The sequence below is a fragment of the Hippoglossus hippoglossus genome, chromosome 7 (genome assembly GCF_009819705.1).
Source record: "Hippoglossus hippoglossus isolate fHipHip1 chromosome 7, fHipHip1.pri, whole genome shotgun sequence".
Classification (NCBI taxonomy): Eukaryota; Metazoa; Chordata; class Actinopteri; order Pleuronectiformes; family Pleuronectidae; genus Hippoglossus; species Hippoglossus hippoglossus.
The window spans coordinates 4,537,396-4,558,052 of NC_047157.1; the positions used below are offsets into that span (position 1 = coordinate 4,537,396).

Consider the following 20,657-nt stretch of genomic DNA (forward strand, 5'->3'; position numbering starts at 1 on the left):
AGAAGAGGTCGCCTTGGCTGCAACACTGTTTACCCCCTGAGACTCCTAAAGTGTTTCGTGGACTCAAACACTTCACCGAACCCCTCCATCATCATAGTGATGAGTAGATAATGAGGGAATGTTCATTTTTCGGTGAACTATCCCTTTAATGTGTTTCTTGTACACTGATGTTATGTTATTAAGAGTATTACTTTCTGGGATGTCAGGAAGTTTTTTTTTTGTACTTCTGTTAGCGTTTTAATCAATTCATATTTGTATCCTCCCATTGAGAAACACAGGCCATATAATATTTTTTAGGAAACAGTATATTTCTATAGGAAACACTGATTTGAGAGAGAGTCAGAGATAAAATGGCACAACTTTGGACCTGGACCTGAATGTAGTTTACCTGTTTAGTCGATGGTGATAATAAATACTAAAATTAGAGTAAACCGAACCATATAATGATCTAATTATTTTGTTGACACCAAACAGATTCAAAATATAAAATTAAAATGAATAATTATTGAAGTTCATTTTGATTATAACTTCTTAAGTGTGTTATGTTTGATGACCATTATATGCACGAAGCAGAACACTTGACTAATGAAAAAATAAATACATTTGGTAAACTAACAGTGTGACCCTTGAACATATCTTAGACATTTCTCTACAGCAAATTCTTGTTACTTATCAGCTGACAGATAGTACACACTATGATAAGAAATATACTGCAACAATCTGCAGCTGATATTGATGCATTGGTCTGACGGATGCACTTGTGTTTTACACTTGTCTGTTCCTTTTCTGTGCTCCACTTGGCTGGGTGTTATTGATTAAATGGAGTGTAGGCGGCATCTGAGGCATTATAATGAATTTATCGGCTGATGATCGATTCCTTTAACAACAGAAAAAAGAAAAGCATAAAGACTGAAAGCAGCCCTGTACTGAAGCTTATTCTATGTTCAAATCAGACCTTTGGTCACCTGAACCATGGCCTGCCCTGGAGGGGGAGAGACTTAATGACTCTAACACCAAATATTACAAATAAAGCCAAAAAAAGCTCAAGTCGGGACCTGTTTCTAGTTTCATATGTAAGAAGAGGGGGCTGATAAGATGAGAGATGCTGCTGAACAGAGGTGCTCTCCAGTAGCTGATCATCAATGTCATTGATCTGAAACAAATCAATGCACGCTAATTATGAGTAGGTATTAATACATGAAAGCCGACCATGAGCCATGATAAACAAAAAAACACACTACACACGTCCTGATGACTCATGTTCCTGGTATTCCTGACAGCAGATGAAGGCAGGGACACTGATCTGAGCTGCATACTTTCAGTACATTTAGAGCAACTGCAGGCAGGATATTAGATTTTAATGAGACTTTAGTGAACATTTCTGTGATCATTTATCGTAACATTAGAAATGGTTATTGTTTTTAAGGATGAGATGTTCTCATGGTGTGTGCTCACGCATTATTAAGAAATTCACTGATATTCTCTCCTTTATTCTCACTCTCCATCCCTCCTCTTCCAGCTCTCAGTGTCTTTGGACAAGACCTCCCATCAGGCCCTCATGGCTGCACGGACGGAAGCTGCTACCCTGCGACAGGAAACCTTTTGATCGGACGTGCTGTCAACTTAACTGCCACATCCACATGCGGCCTGGGCGGGCCTGAGCACTACTGCATTGTTAGCCATCTGCAGGTCAGGACCCACATAATTGCACATAATTTCTTTCCTTTTTACAGTTTTATTTCCTGTGATTCACATTAAGTGTTGCTATTATAAAACTCTGCCTCTCAAAAGTCTCTCCTATATCCTCACCTTCGCTCTCTAACCTCCCTGTTTCATCTCTCAGCCCCGCGCCCCTCCCTACACACTGCATGGCCCCCTGCTGTCAAAATGGCAGTTTGTTTGTTCACTCTTTCATGCAGTCGTCCGTTTTCATGCCTCAATCTGCCCTCGTCCATCTTCATTTGTTCATCTGTCCATTTGTTTTTAGCCCAGTTTCCATGAGCGAGGCCCTCAGACACTGCACAGCCAGTCAATATAAGGGCCCAGGTGTATAAACACAAGTCCGCCACACCTTTGTCACACTCTCACCCTCCTCGATCGCTCTATTTCCTCCCACTGCATCTCTTTGTCTCCAGCTGTTTTGACCTTGATGTTCTTATTTGAGCTGTCGTAGAGTCTTCACTTTTAAACATCTCTCTGTCTCTGTTTTTTAACATGTCCAAGTGTTTTCTGCTCAGGTTTGTGGCACACCACAGCAGACCCGCTGGTTTGCATTAGTTTAAAACTTAAGCATCTTGAATTGAGGTGCAGTCAGGATGTTTTTTAAAGATGTTTTTTGTGGTCTAAGTGTAGTGTCTAAAGTCTGAAGCATTTGGAAAGTTACAATTGAGTCACAACTCACTAACATAAGAGACATCAAAGTCCTGCTCGATTTTATTTGCCCCAGTCCCTTCTAACCTGATCTGAGTTACCTGTAGAGTATGGTGTTCACATACAAATTTAGCTTTATCATTTGACTAATTCAAGAACATGATTAAACTATGTTATTTTGAATGTTTTGTGAGTATCCATCCATCCATCCATTTTCTCTACTGTTTATCTTTGGATGGTTGTGGGAATTGGAGCTAATCCCAGTTGACATTGGGCAAGGTACACCCTAGGCAGGTCAACATACAGAGACATATCACAGGGACACATACAGAGACAAACCTGGAGAAAACCCATGCAGAAACATGGGGTAGGTCCGAACCTTCTTGCTCTGAGGCGACAGTGCTTGCAAGTGCATTTTTTTTGAGCATCTAAGATGTATGGGGATGGTAACAGGCGAACAGGGTTGAACATATAAATCTAGAATGGCAGTAAAATACCTTCAAGGCTCAACAGTCCCCTGAAATTCAATTATGAAACACCGAATTGCACATACTCATAGATATCAGTCCTCTAAGTTTATTTCATAAAGATCACTGCTTTGTTTCATGAGAACTTTACAGAAATGTTGAAAAATGCCCATTTCTCAATCTCACAATGTTAAAGAAGATGAATCCTGAATTTGCACTATTCATCAAATCAGCTCCCAAAGTTAGCAGGATCTTCCTTGGCCTATAATCCCATCCTCCACCAAGTTTCAATAAAACCTGTTCAGGAGTTTTTGTGTAATCCCGCAAACAGACAGACAGACAAACAGCAAAGAGATCATAACTTACTTGGCGGAGGTAATAAACCAGGACCCTAACAATCCCAGCATTAATTTCTGACATGATGACACTGACCTCTCTTGTATCCGCACAGCACACACAGTATATGTACTGTTATACATGCCTGTGAGATATATCTCACAGACATGTATCTGCCTGCACTTCCATATCCTCAGGGAAGGAATATCCTACAGTGTCAACTTTCAGGGGAACATGATTGACATTGTCTGATTGGTGAGAGGCCCTCAACCACTGTGAGCGGTGGGGTATGTTGACAAACGGTCGGACCATAAATCTAGGTGCGGAAGATTGCAGGTATGTCAGAACCTACCCAAGAGGCCCACCCCAAATATTTGTGTCTCAGCCTCTAAACGTCAAGAAGTTCATCAATCATTCCTAAAAGACACAGGCTCTTCTAGGTAGTGGTTTTGTCACTTGTGAGATCGGATTGCAATGCTTTCCTGCTCAGTTTTTACTACTCATTTCTGACTTGTCAGTCATTTTCCTCAGGCTCTCACTCAGTTGAAACAGAGTCACAAGTTGATCCCCCCAAAATCAGTACATTCTCCCTCACCGCGTCCACACCAAATGGCAAAACACTATAGTAGGTATATAAAGGATTTTTTAAAGTATAATAATCCGAGTGTAGCTAGTGATCATTTTACAATATAGTAGTAGTAGTAGTAGTAGTAGTAGTGGCCTCAAACATATTTTGCTTTCCTTCTGCAAAATATACAAAACAAAATGCCCACGTCTTCCAAAACCTTTGTCCATATGCCAATGCCTCTTTTTTGGACGTTTCCTCACACAGAATGACACATATTATCAAGTCAGCATATTTCTATCTTGTTTTCATTGTTAGCAAACAAACACCTTCTTCTTCTTTGCAAAAAAACCCAGCTGGTCAGGAGAAGCCGATGTAACGCACAGTGTGAGCAGTCAGGTCAGGGTGGAAAATCGGAGCAAACATTGTGACCACATAAATCGTAAGCTTTGGCTTTCTATCTCAGATGATTTGCTTACATTTCTTAAGTAGCACAGTATATGCCTAGCTTATGTCGTCGGAAGGTTTGTGCTTCAGTCCTTGACTCCTCCTGTCCACATATCGAGTGTGAAGGGGATGTGTGAGGAAGTGGATGCTGACAAGGGCAGTGGTGTGACTAAGTAAGGGGTTTTATTGTAACAGGTGAATAATTGTAAAGAGGAGCAGGCAGGTGACTGGGGCTGGCTTAGCAGGATGCAGAGAGATGATGTGGGCTGCACGGTCTGCCAGCTGGCTAGTGTGTGTGGCTGGCTGGCTGGTGTGAAGACAATTCGGCACAAGGTGAGCTGGAGGAAGGCTCACGTAATGAGGCTCGCAACCGGATCCTGAGCATAGAGAAAAACAGGCAAGTACTGGCACAAGGTAACTCAGACTGGAAACAAGCTACAGAGTTGGCTGAGAGTCAACTACCACTTAATATAGCTGAACAATCTGGTGATTGTTGAGGAATTTTTGACCAACTTCAACTATTTTGTGTATTTCACCAGTGGCAAGATGTAAGGACACAATGTGATTTAGGAATGCATATTTAGACTTAACTATCCAATAGGATGCGAACACCTACATGTAACAATTGCTCATGTTACTCTGTTAGTGTTTGTATATTGTTTCACCTTCTGGTCTCCTTGATGCATCAAGTTGACATTAAAACCTTCTGCATAAGACATCAGCTGCTGCCTGAGTTCAACTTTCAACAGCTTCCAGAAAACTTCCACAACAGTGATGAGTGATTGTGCACAACTGTGCTGCTGCTCCAAGGTGCCAAGAAAGAGAGCACACCTACTCACACATTCACACACACTCTTATACAGAGACATTTTATTTGCCACGCTTGGAAGAATAGGCAAAATATTTTGTTTAAAAATTAGTTGTAATATAATAGTTCACTTTGTAATACAATGCAATGTTTAAACAGTGCAGTTGTGCCTCTTGGTGTCTTGTAAACCCATGGGGATTGTGCAATCTGTGGGCATGACACAAAATACAATTAACTGTATATGAACGAGAATGGCACTCAGTACAGTTTACAGTGTGGTGCACCTGAAAGTGTCTTGTCTGGTTTGTAGTTTTGTTCCCAGTGGTTTTGTAGCTGCACATTTTCTCTCCCGACAAAACCACAAACTCACCTTTTCTCTCTGTGGCGTTATATTTGAAGAGGCTCTTTTCCCTTCACTGCGTGTGTTCCAATATCCTACAGCCACAGTATTTAATAGTTGCATATTGTATATGGTCACAGTAAAGCTGCTGTGATTACTCAGTGCTTAGATGTGTGTTTGGATGGATGGTGCACTGTGCAGAGTGAAATGCCCTGTTCGTCTCTGAGATGAGGGTGGACAGTTTCATGCTGGGTTTGGGGAGGGCAGGTAAAGAAGGCAAGCATGCATGTAAAAACACACACACCCGATTAACACGTATAGATGTAAGTGGGCGTGTGCGCACATGTGGTCACGCACAACCACGTACGTCCAGCACTTCCAGCACGCTTTACTGCATTTCTTTTCAGGGTCTCTTAACAGCCATGTTGTTGTTAGCTGCTTAATCACCCCTGACAACAGCCTAATTAAGAAACACTGCCCCCGGAATCCACTGTTTTTCTGTGCCAACCTACCCTCATTTCCCCGTGCAGCCCTCGTTCTCCCTCCCTGCTCCCCTCTCTGTGGCCCCCTCTCAAAAGCACCCCCCCCCCCCCCCCCCCCCCCCCCCCCCTTTTAACATTTTCAGCATCTCTGTCGATCTCATTCTTTGTCCTTCACCCCTGCTAAAAGCCCTCTTCACTGCATACTCACGTATCTCACCTATTTCTTTCCTTTCACCAACCATCCTCTCTAACTATTTTCATTCACCCCATCATCCAAGCTCCTGCTCTTGGCCTTGGTCCCCACATTGTTGTATTGTTCCCATGCTCTTTGCCTTCACACTCATCTACGGATTTCACCATTCCACTCTTGCATATTAATTTCCTGGCTTACAAATCACTGTGGTGGACTTTGATCGTGTTTGAGATTATTGCTTGTTATCTGTGTGTCACCACCATCTCACCAACTACTAAATAACGAATGTGTTGCTAGTCATCATTATTGCCACAGAATGCAGTGTCCCGACCTCAAGCTGGTGTAATAGGCTCTCCGCACTTGGCAATGATCCGCGCTGCACCACTGGGCTCACAAGAATAGAGACCGGCCTGTTGTTCGCCATTTATCTTCACTCCTGCCTCCATCTCTCCCACTGTCTTTCTTATTCTCATAAACCTCTCCTCTCTTCCTCCCCCTCTTTTATTCATTGCTTTCTTTTCTCTCCCTCCGACTGCTCTTCCTTTTTAATCTTTTGACCCAGTGGAGACACAATCCAGTTCTTTCTGGCTTTTTTTCCAAAGTGCTACTGGCACACAGTGGCAATACAGCTTGACAGCTGAAAGGCCTAATCTTAACATCTCTATGACACTGTACAATACAAGACACAAGCTGACAGAATGGAATCAAGGAGGATCTTATTGATTGAGCAATTTCAATCTATTCTTATTGATTCATTCAGTATTATAGCAAGATGTTGTAATTGAAAGTAGCTCACTACCGATGGATATTGAATATTTCTGAGAATCTCTGAATTTTACTTTTTTCTTTTACTCTTCTTTAAAAGGAGTCAGACAAGTGTTTCGAGTGCAGCTCCCAACACCGCTACGACCCGTACCGCCACAGAAACAGCCACCGCATTGAAAATGTGATCAACCTCATGGACAACATTGGAAGCAACACCTGGTGGCAGTCTGTCAACGGTGTGTGTGTGTGTGTGTGTGTGTGTGTGTGTGTGTGTGTGTGTGTGTGTGTGTGTGTGTGTGTGTGTGTGTGTGTGTGTGTGTGTGTGTGTGTGTGTGTGTGTGTGTGTGTGTGTGTGTGTGTGTGTGTGTGTGTGTGTGTGTGTTTCTCTCTCTGTATGTGTGTGTGTTTGAGGAACTTGTTGTTCTTGTGATTGTCAGTTTACTCAAGGAAAGCTGCTGAGATGCAGTGATATCATGAAAAATACTTTTATTATTATTTATACTGTAGCTCAATCTATATCTAAATCTAAAGATTGATATTACTTTAGGAGAGAGAGAATGAATGTAAAGAAAGTTTGAAGAGTTATCTCTATAATCAGTCAGTAAATGAATTGTACATTGTAAATTGTATTGAAAAAGTTATTTCCTCGACAGGACAGGAGAACGTGAACATCAGACTGAACCTTGAGGCCGAATTCCACTTCACACACCTTATCATGAAGTTTAAGGTAAGCGGTAATTTTTTGCATGTGTACGTGAGTGCCTGCATGCATGTGTGTGTTTTTGCAAATGTTGTCTAAAATCCTATTTCATATTTAATGAAAGTAGCGAAAAAATGGTGGTTAGTTGGATTAAATGTGTATCATGATATAAATCATTGAGTGATGCACGTGTGTCTTTGTTATTAGTTTAGGAATTAAAAGTCTTAAATAAAATATTTGAACATGGTGTAGAAGCTTTATACAAAACACGTATTTTCTTCTACTTTCATTTGCTTCCACAATTTTATTGCACATTTTTAATAAACATGTTAAACATCGCATCATACGAAACTTGCAACTTCTCTACAATCTCTACAACTTCTTTGACTGTTTCTCAGTCAGTCCCAAAAGGCCTTTAAAATTCTGGAGGAACTGAATCCTGAATATGCTGAAGCATGGTAGGCTGTGTTGGTTATGTACACTCTGCACTTGGCATGAATCCGTAGTAAAGCAAACATGAAACAAAAGGTCCAGATAAATCAGCCTGCGAGCTGCTGTAATCTTTCTCTGATAGTCCATATGTTACTGATTGATGTGATTATTAATAAATTAATTAGTTGGTACTAAGTCCATATTATTTTCTCTTTGTCACCTCCTCAGACGTTCCGACCTGCAGCTATGATCATCGAGCGTTCAGCTGATTTCGGGCGTACATGGCGCCCCTACCGATACTTCGCCTCCAACTGTACCAGAACCTTCCCTGGCGTCTCTTCCAATGGCCTTCACCACATCAATGACATCATCTGCGAGGAACGCTACTCTGACATTGAGCCCTCCACTAATGGAGAGGTAAGGTGGAGGTGATGGTAGAGACGTGATGGATAAGGCTTTGTACTTTACAGTTTTCCTCCCATTTCTCTGGTTCTCAGCTCCTAACCCCACTGATTCTCACTGTATGCAGGAATCTGATAATGTTTAAGATACAGTATCTTATAGCAGTGTTGTAGTGCTCCCTGAATCTAATGGTTAATTTTTCTCTCAATTCCCCACCTGAAAATGTCTCTTCTTTATTCAAGGTTATTTATAAAGTGTTGGATCCTGCCATTCATGTGAGAGACCCATACAGTTTGGACATTCAAGGTCAGTGAGGACTTTCAAACTCAGAATATGGAAAATGTACAGTCATTAGCAGCTCAGCGTAGTGTATCTCTGACAGATTCCATAGCCTATGTGTCAGTCCTGTGATTGGGTTATGTCAGCTGGCTGATTGGCTCCAGCCCTTCCTGTGGAACTGTTAAAGGAGTACCCGCTTCTTATTCACTTCGGAATTCTTAATCAACCTTTACATTTATAATGGTTTATAATGGTTTCTGTCTTAACAGTGTCTGACGTTTGCAAATGCTTTCATGAAATTGAATAATACAACAATCCGATTTAACTGGTCTCATTTTCTTCTCTACAGAACTTCTGCGAATCACCAACCTACGAATCAACTTTACCAAGCTAAACACTCTGGGAGACGACCTGCTGGATCGACGTTTTGACGTCCTGCAGAAATATTATTATGCCCTCTATGAGCTGGTGGTCAGAGGGAGCTGCTTCTGTTATGGTCACGCCTCAGAGTGCGCCCCAGTGCCAGGGGTTGACGCCCGGGAAAACGGCATGGTGAGTTACTAGACTGTGTCACAAGAGTGTTATTTTTACTAATATACTGTTGAGACATTTTTGACCATCCTCACACATTACTGTATATGCCACTATATATTATGTATATAATGTATATTACATATTATATCTGTACAGGAGAATAGTGCCTGTTTAAATTCTAGAGATACTCCCTTCTCTCTTTAAGCAGTACCAAAGGTCAGGTTATAGATAAAGGACCAACCAACAGTACATATAGTGTCTACGCTTAGGGACTTTCATATCTAACTCAGATGCTCCAGACAGAGAGGCACCAACTTCAACTCTTTTGTGTATTTCACCAGTGGCAAGATGTAAGGACACAATGTGATTTATGAATGCATACTTTAGACTTAACTATCCAATAGGATGTGAACACCTACATGTAACATAGAGAGTGACAGCAATTCTAGCCTTTCATGGATGTGCTGTTAGAATGGGTGATACAAGTAGAGGAAGATATATGTGGAAGCTGTGCTGCTGCCTGAGTTCTCCTTTCACCAGCTTCCAGAAAACTTCCATAGTGAGAGAGAGAGAGAGTACGGCTTCTTACTGTATAGTTCTGGTATTTATTTAAGTATGTAGGACTAATTCTAACAAGGAAATACAGTATTCATACCAGAAACCTAAAAGGCTGTAGTTGTAATAAAAGTTAACGTAAAAAACAGGTGATGGGCGGTAGGCTCTCTTTATCTCCGTCTGTCTCTCTCTTTCTCTCACACACACACACTCTCACAAACACACACACGCACACACGCACGCACACACACACACACACACACTGAAACTTACGGGTGTAAGACAGGAACGCAACTGGTGTTGCCGTCATCAGCATCATAAAGAACTCGCCCAGAAGCTGTCATCTGATGACTTCAATTAAGACCAGGAAATGCAGACGTGTGCCTCTGTAGAGCTTCCTGCACCTGCTGAAAATGCCTGTTCTGTAGTGCAATGTATACTGTCTTTTGCAGAGTTTGTAAAGTTTCATAACTTTTCTTCTGTTTTGTGATTTTTTTGTTTCCGTACTTAATTTATGTGAACTCAAGTCCAAGTGTTCTTAAGTGTTCTTCTCTTTACTGTTCCAAATGTTGGTGATTTAGTAAAACCCATAAATTTCCCACTGCTTTTTCTTAAGCACTCACGACACCCCCCCCCCCCCCCCCCCCCTCAGGAAAAAAAATTTTGTGAACCGAACCATGGATTTGCCTACCTCAACATTTTCACTTATCATTTTGCTGCATTCTGATTGGACAGATTCACGGTCGCTGTGTATGCAAGCATAATTCAGAGGGCCTGAACTGTGAGCGCTGCAAAGACTTCCATCATGACCTGCCCTGGAGACCAGCGGAGGCAGAGAACCCTCACACATGCAGAGGTGGAGCACACACACACACATACAACAAAACTATAGTTACTACTTACTTAACCCCTTAAAGTGATAGTTCTCTGAAAAATGAAAATACTTAACTTTAACCTAAACCTTTAAAGGTGTCTTCACCTTCAAATTTCATGATTTATGTTATGGGGACTTTTTAAAAGTTTTTTTTTTATACATAATGTGACTGTGTAAACAGTTTAGGTCCCCACAACATAGGTAATATGCACACACACACACACACGTAAAACATGATGCAGATGAGGATTTATTTGTATTAATTTTTATACTACTGCCTGTTACTGGCTTTTTCAACTGTTACTCTAAGACACACACACACACATATATACACACTCACAGAAAGCCAGCTGCCAGCACAGGTAGTACAGACTACTGTTGGAAAATACAGAAGCGGGGAGTTCCTGTTCATTTAAATTATTCTTGCTGTCAACAAAAAAAACATATGTTACACCTGCAGTTAGCAGTTTTTTGATTACACACCTTCTTGTATTGTAATTGTACATGTACTGTCAATGTATCCTGTTGTGCTCCGGAAAGCTGAATTGATAAACATTCAGATACTGATAACATGCTTTTGTACTGTAAGTCTCTGTCTCCTGTAGAAGCAACTCCTCCCTGAGAGGCTGTATTGAACTGTCTCCTCGGCTCATGGAAGTCTACTGTTTTAAAAGATGATGAGACGAGTTGATGGCCGTTAATGAAGCTCTTGAACTCTTAAAAACTTGTAGTTCCTTCTTACAGTCACAGTAATCTTGTCATCTTTTTCCTTGCTTGTTTCCTCAGAGTGTAACTGTAACGGCCACTCGAACCAGTGCCACTTTGACATGGCGGTGTATTTGGCCACGGCTAACTATAGCGGAGGAGTGTGCGATGACTGTCAGCACAACACCATGGGACGCAACTGTGAGATGTGCAAGCCGTTCTACTCCCAAGACCAAATCAGGGATATCAGGGATCCACGGGTTTGTGTTGGTGAGTCATTTAACAAAATTCTGCAGAACTGTGCACTTTAGAAGCAGTAAATGGCTTCTAAAATAAACCCAGTATTGATCATTAGTATTTGATTTTCCCAAACAGAAATCTAGCAGAGGTTTGAGAAACCTTCATATTTTTCAGAGAAAATCTTCTTGTCTAAAGTTATTGTTATTAATTTGTGTCATTGACACATTTCACTTGATTTCAAGTCAGTAAACATCTAGATCATCTTGAGACAGCTTTCAAAACAAATGTAACTTATCGAAAGACATTTTCATTTGCTATAAATGTCAGTTTAAAATGAATGAGAGTAAATGTGGTTACATTTTAAATCTATTATAATAATGTTGATACACATGAACATTTCCTTCATTTTTTGAAGATGTAGACAATCATTGAAAGTACAAAAAGTGCAGGCCTGCTGTGTTTTGTGACACAAGTGTATTCTCACCATATGAAGTATCCTATGTGGCAGCCATTTTATAGTTAGTGCTGTTTGCTGATGTTTTTGTCGCTCATTATTTCTCCCCTTTACTTGACCTCTAGCCTGTGACTGTGACCCTGTGGGCTCACTGGAGGGGGGTGTGTGTGACAGTCACACCGACCCAGACATGGGGATGATCTCAGGACAGTGCCGCTGCAAAGCCAATGTGAAAGGCACGCGCTGCGACGACTGCAAAGAGGGTTACTACGGACTCAGCCAGAACGACCCTCTGGGCTGCCAGCGTATGTATATGTGTGTGTGTGTGTCTGCCACTGAAACCACACACATTTAAAGTATGCATTTTCTTACTCTATGTGTGTGTGTGTGTGTGTGTGTGTGTGTGTGTGTGTGTGTGTGTGTGTGTGTGTGTGTGTGTGTGTGTGTGTGTGTGTGTGTGTTTGTTTCTCCCATCAGCTTGCAACTGTGACCCTCGTGGTATCATTATGATGGGAGCTCCTTGTGATCAGATCAGTGGGGACTGCTCCTGCAAAAGATATGTCACAGGACGCTACTGCAACCAGTGTCTGGTGAGTAACAGCTGCTCTCCTTTCAATCTGCGGCTAATTGTAGATTTTATAACATAAGATTCTGCACAAGGCCATCGATTAGTATTTCGAGTTAGTTGTATAGTATTTTCAAGGAAGAAAACCAGGGAACGTCAAACTGTTTTTAAATGTTGCACATGCAGTTGCATTTTGTGTATTTTAATAATGAAATTATTATTATAATTAATATTGTTTTCCTCACTTTATGAGCTGTTGCATCTGCCACTTTTTCAGACCTGTGTAATTTTGTCACACTTTAAAGAAGATACTCAGTTTTAGAGTGGACCGGAAGTAGTGATAAAGAAATATACAGTTTTACTCTACAAGGTCAACTGAGCTTCAGACATGTCACTGTACATCCTGGTGTTGAGGCTTCTTTCCCTCCCTGCAGCCTGAATACTGGGGGCTCAGTAACGACTTGGCCGGCTGCAGACCCTGTGATTGTGACTTTGGTGGAGCCTTCAACAACAGGTACGGACAGAAACAGTTCTTTATCATTATTCGAATTCATCTCCCGATGCACCTGAACACATCATCAGTGATGTAAGCTGGGGTCATTGGGTGTTTTGGGTCTTTTAACATCAGACTCCTTCATACCAGGCGACCGAGCCGTGGTTGGTCAGGACATAGCTCATTATATATGCTTTTTGATATGTCTTATAGATTGTATGAAAATGATGGAATAATTTACTTTGATTAACTTTGAAGTGAGGGTATGAATCATTCAATCTGCTCCTGAGTGAAGACCGCAAAGAAAGGGAGAAAAGAACAAAATGTTCAAACATTTATATACTTTTAATTCACCGTTTTCTCTTACTTAAGGTGCATGATGGAAAATGGCCAGTGTGACTGCAGGAGACATCTGATTGGTCGACAGTGCTCAGAAGTGCAGCCTGGATATTTCTGTGCTCCGCTGGACTACTACAAATACGAGGCTGAAGACGCCACCGCACACTCCCCCAGTGACCCTGCGCTGCCGGTGAGCACAGCAGTACAGTTCAGTGTCGATCAGAACAGTTCACATTGCAGTCATTGACAACAGAGCTTGGAGTATCGTGCCAGGGTTCAAGAATTTATGAATCCCAGTAAGAAGGAAACAGGTCACAGACCACATAGCTTCATATCGTAGACACATGCCTCAACACCATTCACAGTAGATATAATCTTCCTCTGTCTGTTTTGTATCTCAGACAGACTGTACAGGCTGTTCCAACAATTTATCTGATGACATTGGATAATGTGATGCTATGACTTTTTCAGGAGGATTTTCATCATTCTGACTCCACCAAGGTTGTGGGCAGATTTGGAGGAATGTGCTTGTGTAGGTGCTGAATTAAAAAGCAGAGGTGATGAATCTTGGAGTTATGTCATCATCATCCCTGAAAATGCTTTTTCTGGGTTTAGCCACTGGGTCGGCTTCTGTGTGTGGGTTGGGGGTCAGGGTGGGGTGTGTATGTTTGTTTAGGACATTCGTGCATCAAGAAAATATGCTTTTTCACATAATGTTGGACCAATATCATTATATCTATACAAACACATGCCGGCCTATTGTTTTTCACAATGAACGTAGGCATTGTCAAGAAGAAAAGCAAAACTAGATGATGATGCTAAGATGCTGAATTGATTTCCTCTGTGGCAGCAGAACATATTACAACATTTTTCCAAACCAAGGCAGGTTGAGCTGGACCAACCTCACACTTGAAATGCTGATCAAAGACTCACTAGAATAACTCAAGATACAAAATAGCATAGCAACATAAAAAAACCTGCAAATAACCCATTCAGCATGTTGCACCATGTGGATAATGTAGCACTTCACAAGGCCGTAATCCCGCTGCCACTCTCTTCATTTAATATCTGTTGTAATGAATAAAATCATGTTTGTTGAGCACGGACAAGACAACTCCCACTTTTTAAAACCTAACTTTTAAAAAACATATTTTGTCTCTCCAGTGTGGTGGAGAACTCTGTGCATAGTTTTGTCCATAGTTTACCTGGACTATATTTCAATAACCCATACTCAAATTCTATTATGTCTGTCTATCCATATCTGTCAAACATAAGCAAGTGACCCATTCAGATTAGCTTGATTAATTTATTTCTATTCAGATGTAACATAATGTCATATTTATTCATGATTCACATCTTTATAATAATATTATCTTATATAATGTTGTTCAAATGAAAACATTTTACCAGTTTGAATAGTGACTCGCCCGTTCACAATGATCAGCCGAATCCTCACCACAAGACCCGTACATATTGGATTTGTCTGGATTTGATTCAGTCCAAGTTCATTAGAGAAGTTAGATTTATGCCTGCTTGTTTTGGATCATACTAGTGCAGTGTAGTTGGGTTTACAACTACACTGCACTAGTATGCCTGTTTGGACTGCTGTGGTACGGCTGGTTGCAGCTTTCTTTCAGAAACTGTAAAAGTTACCTGCAGTGGTTGAGCGGCAGCAAGTAAAGACCAACTGCAGAACCCTGAAAACATCGCTGCAGCACAAAGAGCTGTTCACCTGTTTGTTTAAAGTTTGGTAAAGCTCAACTCTTTACGCAGAGTCCCAAACCGGGGAATCACTTTTCATTGTTGTAGTGGTGAACACACCTATTGTTGTAAACTCGCTGTTGAATGTCACCTATGCTGAAAAGTCCGAGCCACCGCTGCTACAGAGCACTGGTCGTATATCGTCCAAGTTTATTATTATTGAACATAACACATGTACAAATCGCACACTTTCACCTTTAACTCACGGTGACCATGATCCACCATGATCCAACACAGAGCCCAACACTGTGACAAGCCTGTTCCTGCTGTCACTGACTAATCTTACCTGCATTTCGACACACCATCCTTGTTTCTATCCTCTGCCATCACTGCTCTCTCACATTCCTTCCTCTTTCTGTCAGTCTTTATCACTACCTTTCACCCGCCTCCATCCTCACTCATAATAGACCTCCCCAACTCTGGCCCCTCCTCTTCCCCCATCCAGCCCTCCGGGCAAGCTCAGGCAGCCCTTGGCCTTGCAACATCACTGCCACAGGAATGTTGACAGAAAGACAAGTATTGACTTCAGAATGTTTAGAGAAAACAGTGACACGAGACCCTAAGAAACAGGAGATGTGTCTTTGACATTTTGACATCTTTGGCTCTTCAGGGGGTGAACTTGAGACTGGATGGAAATTGAGTGTATGTGCCGAAGAACGTAAGAAGAGTTTCAGAGTCAAAGTCCTGCATTTCTTTCCAGACTTCAAACTATACAGCTAAAAACCCAATAAAAAAAAAACACCTGATAGAAGAACAGATGCCATACTGTCTCAATTAATTATTGCTGCTTTGCACACACAAGACACACACAGAAAAACACACTCACATTTTTGTTCCTCTTCAACACTCTGGTAATTTCAGCACAGCATGAGTCTCTGCTCTATGTTGTCATTTTCACTTGTGAATGAGAAAGCAGTAAAAGATTAACCATGTCCTCTCCTCTCCTCTCCTCTCCTCCTTCCTTTCAGGGCAAAGTTCGTCCTCAGGCAGAGACCGACTGCGTTCAGCACCTCAGCAACCAACTGAGGCGTCACCGCCGCCACCGCCGCATCACCAACTCGCAGCAGCATCGGGCGGCGCTGAGACGGATCCGCCAGCTTCAACAGACAGTGTGATATTTACTTTGATTGATACATTGGTTTTATTTATGGTTGATGAGACACAGAACATGTCCAAGTTAGAACACTTGTTTCCAAAAACAGTCCTGAAGGTTGTAGATGATAGGTGGATATAAATAATGAAGTCTGGTGGTTCTCAGCCTTTTTGGCTTTGGATCCCTGCCCCTTCATCACAGGTTGAAATGAGCTTAATTGGCTCATGGGTTGAATGTCTCTTAATTACGGAAGTTTGTACTTGAGTTGCTTTCAGACATGAACTGAACTCCAGAGGTGTGTGAATGCAATTGTCAGAGTGAGAGCCTCCCGCAGTTCCTGCAGACTTTCTCCGCCGCCCCAGTATAAACTGGGTTAGGGTTAGTCCACAGAAGTTGATATGAGAACACAGCTGGAGATCTGCCGCTGTGCGTTGTGCTGTAAAAAAGATAGTGTGATTTGAGCAGTGTAATTAATACAATACATCCTGCCTCTGCCTGCTTCCCCACTGCTCACCTGAGACCTGTGTATTAGTTGGTGTTGTGAACGAGTCTGTGCAGAGAACCCCCCCGCTCTGTGGTGCATGTGTGAAATGAAACCTCAGGAGAAAAAACATGTCTGAAAATTTCTAATTTGAACAACATTCAGGCATGTAGAGGTGGAAGTATCCAGTACGTTTCCCTATAAGGTTCCTTTTAGAAACCTTTGTTTTTAATGGTATAAGGCATTGAATTATACATAGCAGTAACAACAGCCTACATAAAATACTTTCATAGAGAGCAACATTTCTAAGGCTGACATTGTCACGGTTTTGTGGTCATGTGCTGTTTGCACCTCTCTGCAGTTTGAGGTTACTTTCCCTAATTAAATTCTTGCTTGTCAAGTTAATTATGTCAGCACAATCTAGTCAAGCTTGAAGCTGAATATGTAGTGTATATTGAGTGTAGTGTTGGAGTCAGGACCACCAACACTGACACTGACAATATAAAGTCTGAGACCCATGATGTTCAATCCCAGCGTAGATCTTGGAGATCAATGTTCGTGTGTCATAAAGTGTGTATCAAAATACCGAAGCCATTTTCTCTGCCGGATTTTAAAAAGGAATGGTCAAAATTATTTGCACTAGTTTTGATAAATGGTTTTAATATCTGCTAGTGGTGACAACACTAATAATTCAGATGTTTTGGTAAAGGGACATAAAGTAAAGAAGTGAAATCAGCAAAATGTACTAAAGTATCAAGGTACAAATACTGTGAATTATACAGTAAAACATATGACATTCTTAAATTGTAAATACTGAGCATTTTAATGTTGTATCTGCTCATGGCAAAACTGGTTTTAATTACTTTATATATAGTTAACTAGTTAATTTCCCTTATTTCCAAGTTACAGCCTCAGAGTCCAAAAGAAAATTATTTTTCAAAAAGGTGAATTCATTTTGTTGTTGTTTTTCTCTAACCTTTGCTTTTTCATGAAATATAGAAAAGCTTCAGTCGGTTATTGAAATGAAATATTTAAGTGAAGAACTAACAACTAACAGACTTGCATTTGACAGGATACCCCATTTATTTTTAAGGTCTCAATCTGAATAGTTATAAAATAAAGATATTATTTGTTATCGTAACTAAATATTTGTCTACCAATAGTTACATGACAAAATTAGCCTCTGGAATGTAGTGGAGTAGAAGTAGAAAGCAACATTAAATTAAAATACTCCAGTAGAGTACTTGAAAATTGTTAGTATGAACACTGTCATTGAGTAATAGAATGTTGTTAATTAGTTTCCACAGAGACATAGTCAAGAATGAGTCATGCATTGTCCAAACAAGCTAGAGAAAAAAATGGGTGTGCTGATATGTTACTCAAAAGTAATGATCATCGCTCAGGTTCACAAATAGCTTCACATCTCTATGGAGATATCGTAGCTGTTGTGATGCATTTATATATATAGCAGTGCTGCGATCGCTAATTTATCACCAATCATTTTTGGTTGTTTGTGGTAAATCTCACACAAATTTTGAATTAATCTTCATATGTAACATTTTAAAACCAGGATAGACACTATACGAAACAATGTCACCCTGTCAAGTTTAGTTCCTACAATTTTAAAGCATTCAAACTGTTGATTGTACGTGTAACTGAGCAGACTCTTCATAAAAGCTGCTTTATAGACTTCCATGAACCTATAATAAAGAGAGTCAGTGATGTGAACAGATTGGAAAGTAGAAATGGTAATTGTTAGAAAAAACATTTGTTTATTCATCTGTCTCTCTCAGCCGGATGTGAGGACCGTTCACAGAGAGCACTCTCCGAGCCACATGGTGACGTGGACAGGACCTGGGTTCGCCCGCGTCAAAGATGGTGCTGGCCTGGTCTTCACTATCGACAACATCCCCTACGCCATGGAGTACGACATCATGATCCGCTACGAACCCGAGGTCTGTGAGTGTGGGGAGCATGACCTACATGACTTTCTCCTGTAGACTCATGTTGCTAATTAATGAAGGACTTCTGAACTAAGCGTGTGTTTCTCTCTCTCTCTCTCTGTGTGTGTGTGTGTGTGTGTGTTTGTGTAGTCGACAGAGGACTGGGAGGCCGTTGTCAGTATTACTTCAGTTCTGCTGCCCTCCAGTCTCCGGTGTGGAAACCTTCTCCCAACTGAACAGCTCTACACTGTAACACTGCCACACCGCAATAGGTACCAAAACTTTTGTGTGTGTCTGTGTGCGTTAGTGTATAAGTCTAAGACCATTTTTGCCTGTATATTTATTCAAGTCGCTGAAGGGCTGAAGGATTTGTCCAAGCATTCACAGGTGTTGATCTGGGTTGTGTTGTTTTACAGCTCAGGAAAAAATTGCATCATTACATTGTTGTCACTTAGACTTGCCCTGGCTTGTGTGCAACTGTGTGAGTCGGGCTTTTTGTATTCCACTGTACCCTGCTGTAGTTTTTTCCTATTGGTTTTCCATTGGGAGGGCAAACATACCAGGAAGCCTGTGTAATAGTCAGCCACAGCTTTATGAAAAGAAAGCAGCAGCTTTGTTTACATAGTGAAAAAAATCACATGACCTTTTAGAGACAAGCAGATAAAAGTAAATTCTGGCACAAACGTTTCTATATCCAACCCCAACACCTGGCCCAGGTTCACAGAGTTTGTCTTGGCTCTTGTAGTTGTTTAAATTCATTATCAGATCAAAGATAGTTGAGACAAATGTAAATCATCAGTGTAACCCATTATCATAGACTATATATAAAAATGAAGCTAATGCAGAAGTGACTGAAACCTGTATTCTCTTGAATGAACAGCAGAGGGAGACTCCAGCGATTGCAAAATGAAGTCAGTTGCTATAGAAATTGTATTTTCTGAGGTCAAACTACACCTAGCAAAGAGACTTGATAACTCTCAGTACAATAATGATACTCAGATTTAAAAAATAATATTTCAAATCACAGTGTTGTTATGATGCTGCTTTGTAGTGTGAAGGCTTGTTAAGGAAGATATGTTATCTGCTTCAGCAAGAAGATCACTAAAAGCCTCAAATTAAACGATTGCAGATTACATATTGAGCTTATGATATAAAAAGCTTATTACACAGATGCAGAATCAACACATTAGACCGATTTTTGCAGATCAGACGAAATTAAACATTATTCATCTCTGTGGTGAGATCTAAGCAGCAGAGAACAGGATATAGGATGAAGAAGAGGGAAAGACGAAACACGAAGACTGTTTAATTTCAACCCGATGAAAAGCTTTTCACAGTCTGAACTGATCTGGAACTAAGTGGTCAGACCAGGCCCGGATCCGCCTGTCTCAGTGGACCGTATAGCTCGGCTTCCGCTCTCTTCTGTGGTGGGCACGTCAGCCAAAACCAATTAGCAACGAGAGGCCAAAATACAGACAACAGGGGTGGAAGCCCGATGCAGAGTCTCCCCCTGGTGAACAGTGACTACTCCATAAACACTGTAGTCAGACATGGAAGTGATGAACATCCTGCCACTAACATATCATGCTCATCAGTTTCATTTAAAAACTGCAAGTGCTATTTCTGATGATTTTGATTTCAGTGTTAAACTTTAGATTAAAAAAAAGGAATTCTTTCATATTGTATTTGCATAGTCATTGAACTCATTTAAATAATATCCAAACATATGTTAGATTAAAAAACTAAATTGTAAAAAAAGATCTAATAAAAAGACTAAAACCCTTAAGTTACACTCACAATCAGCCTCATTTCTCTTAGGTATAAGTGCAAAAGTGCATATGTACAAGGGATATTAACACTGAATGGTTAGCTAGGGCATGGGGCTGCATGCCTACAATCCCCCAAAAACTATAAATAAATATATGTAAACATTTTTATATGTAAATATAAATAAACTGAAATGGGGCTCCTTCTATATGCAGTAGCCACGGCTTGTTGTTAGACATTCAATTCACAAAAAACACTTATCTGGAC

The 20,657-nt window shown here is 40.9% G+C and overlaps 1 protein-coding gene across 6 annotated transcripts in view; it reads left to right on the forward strand.

Moving 5' to 3' along the window:
* The window catches only part of lamb2l (laminin, beta 2-like), a 60,086-nt gene that overhangs the window by 27,481 nt on the left and 11,948 nt on the right, over positions 1-20,657 (forward strand). For all 6 annotated transcript variants that reach the window (XM_034591337.1, XM_034591339.1, XM_034591341.1 and 3 more), the window contains 15 exons: positions 1,520-1,689; positions 6,874-7,009; positions 7,427-7,500; positions 8,134-8,322; positions 8,550-8,613; positions 8,936-9,138; positions 10,411-10,531; positions 11,336-11,524; positions 12,074-12,253; positions 12,426-12,538; positions 12,948-13,027; positions 13,379-13,535; positions 16,075-16,215; positions 18,474-18,635; positions 18,774-18,895. In XM_034591337.1, coding sequence (XP_034447228.1) covers positions 1,520-1,689; positions 6,874-7,009; positions 7,427-7,500; positions 8,134-8,322; positions 8,550-8,613; positions 8,936-9,138; positions 10,411-10,531; positions 11,336-11,524; positions 12,074-12,253; positions 12,426-12,538; positions 12,948-13,027; positions 13,379-13,535; positions 16,075-16,215; positions 18,474-18,635; positions 18,774-18,895 — 2,101 coding nt within the window. The remainder of the gene's footprint in view (positions 1-1,519; positions 1,690-6,873; positions 7,010-7,426; positions 7,501-8,133; positions 8,323-8,549; positions 8,614-8,935; positions 9,139-10,410; positions 10,532-11,335; positions 11,525-12,073; positions 12,254-12,425; positions 12,539-12,947; positions 13,028-13,378; positions 13,536-16,074; positions 16,216-18,473; positions 18,636-18,773; positions 18,896-20,657) is intronic.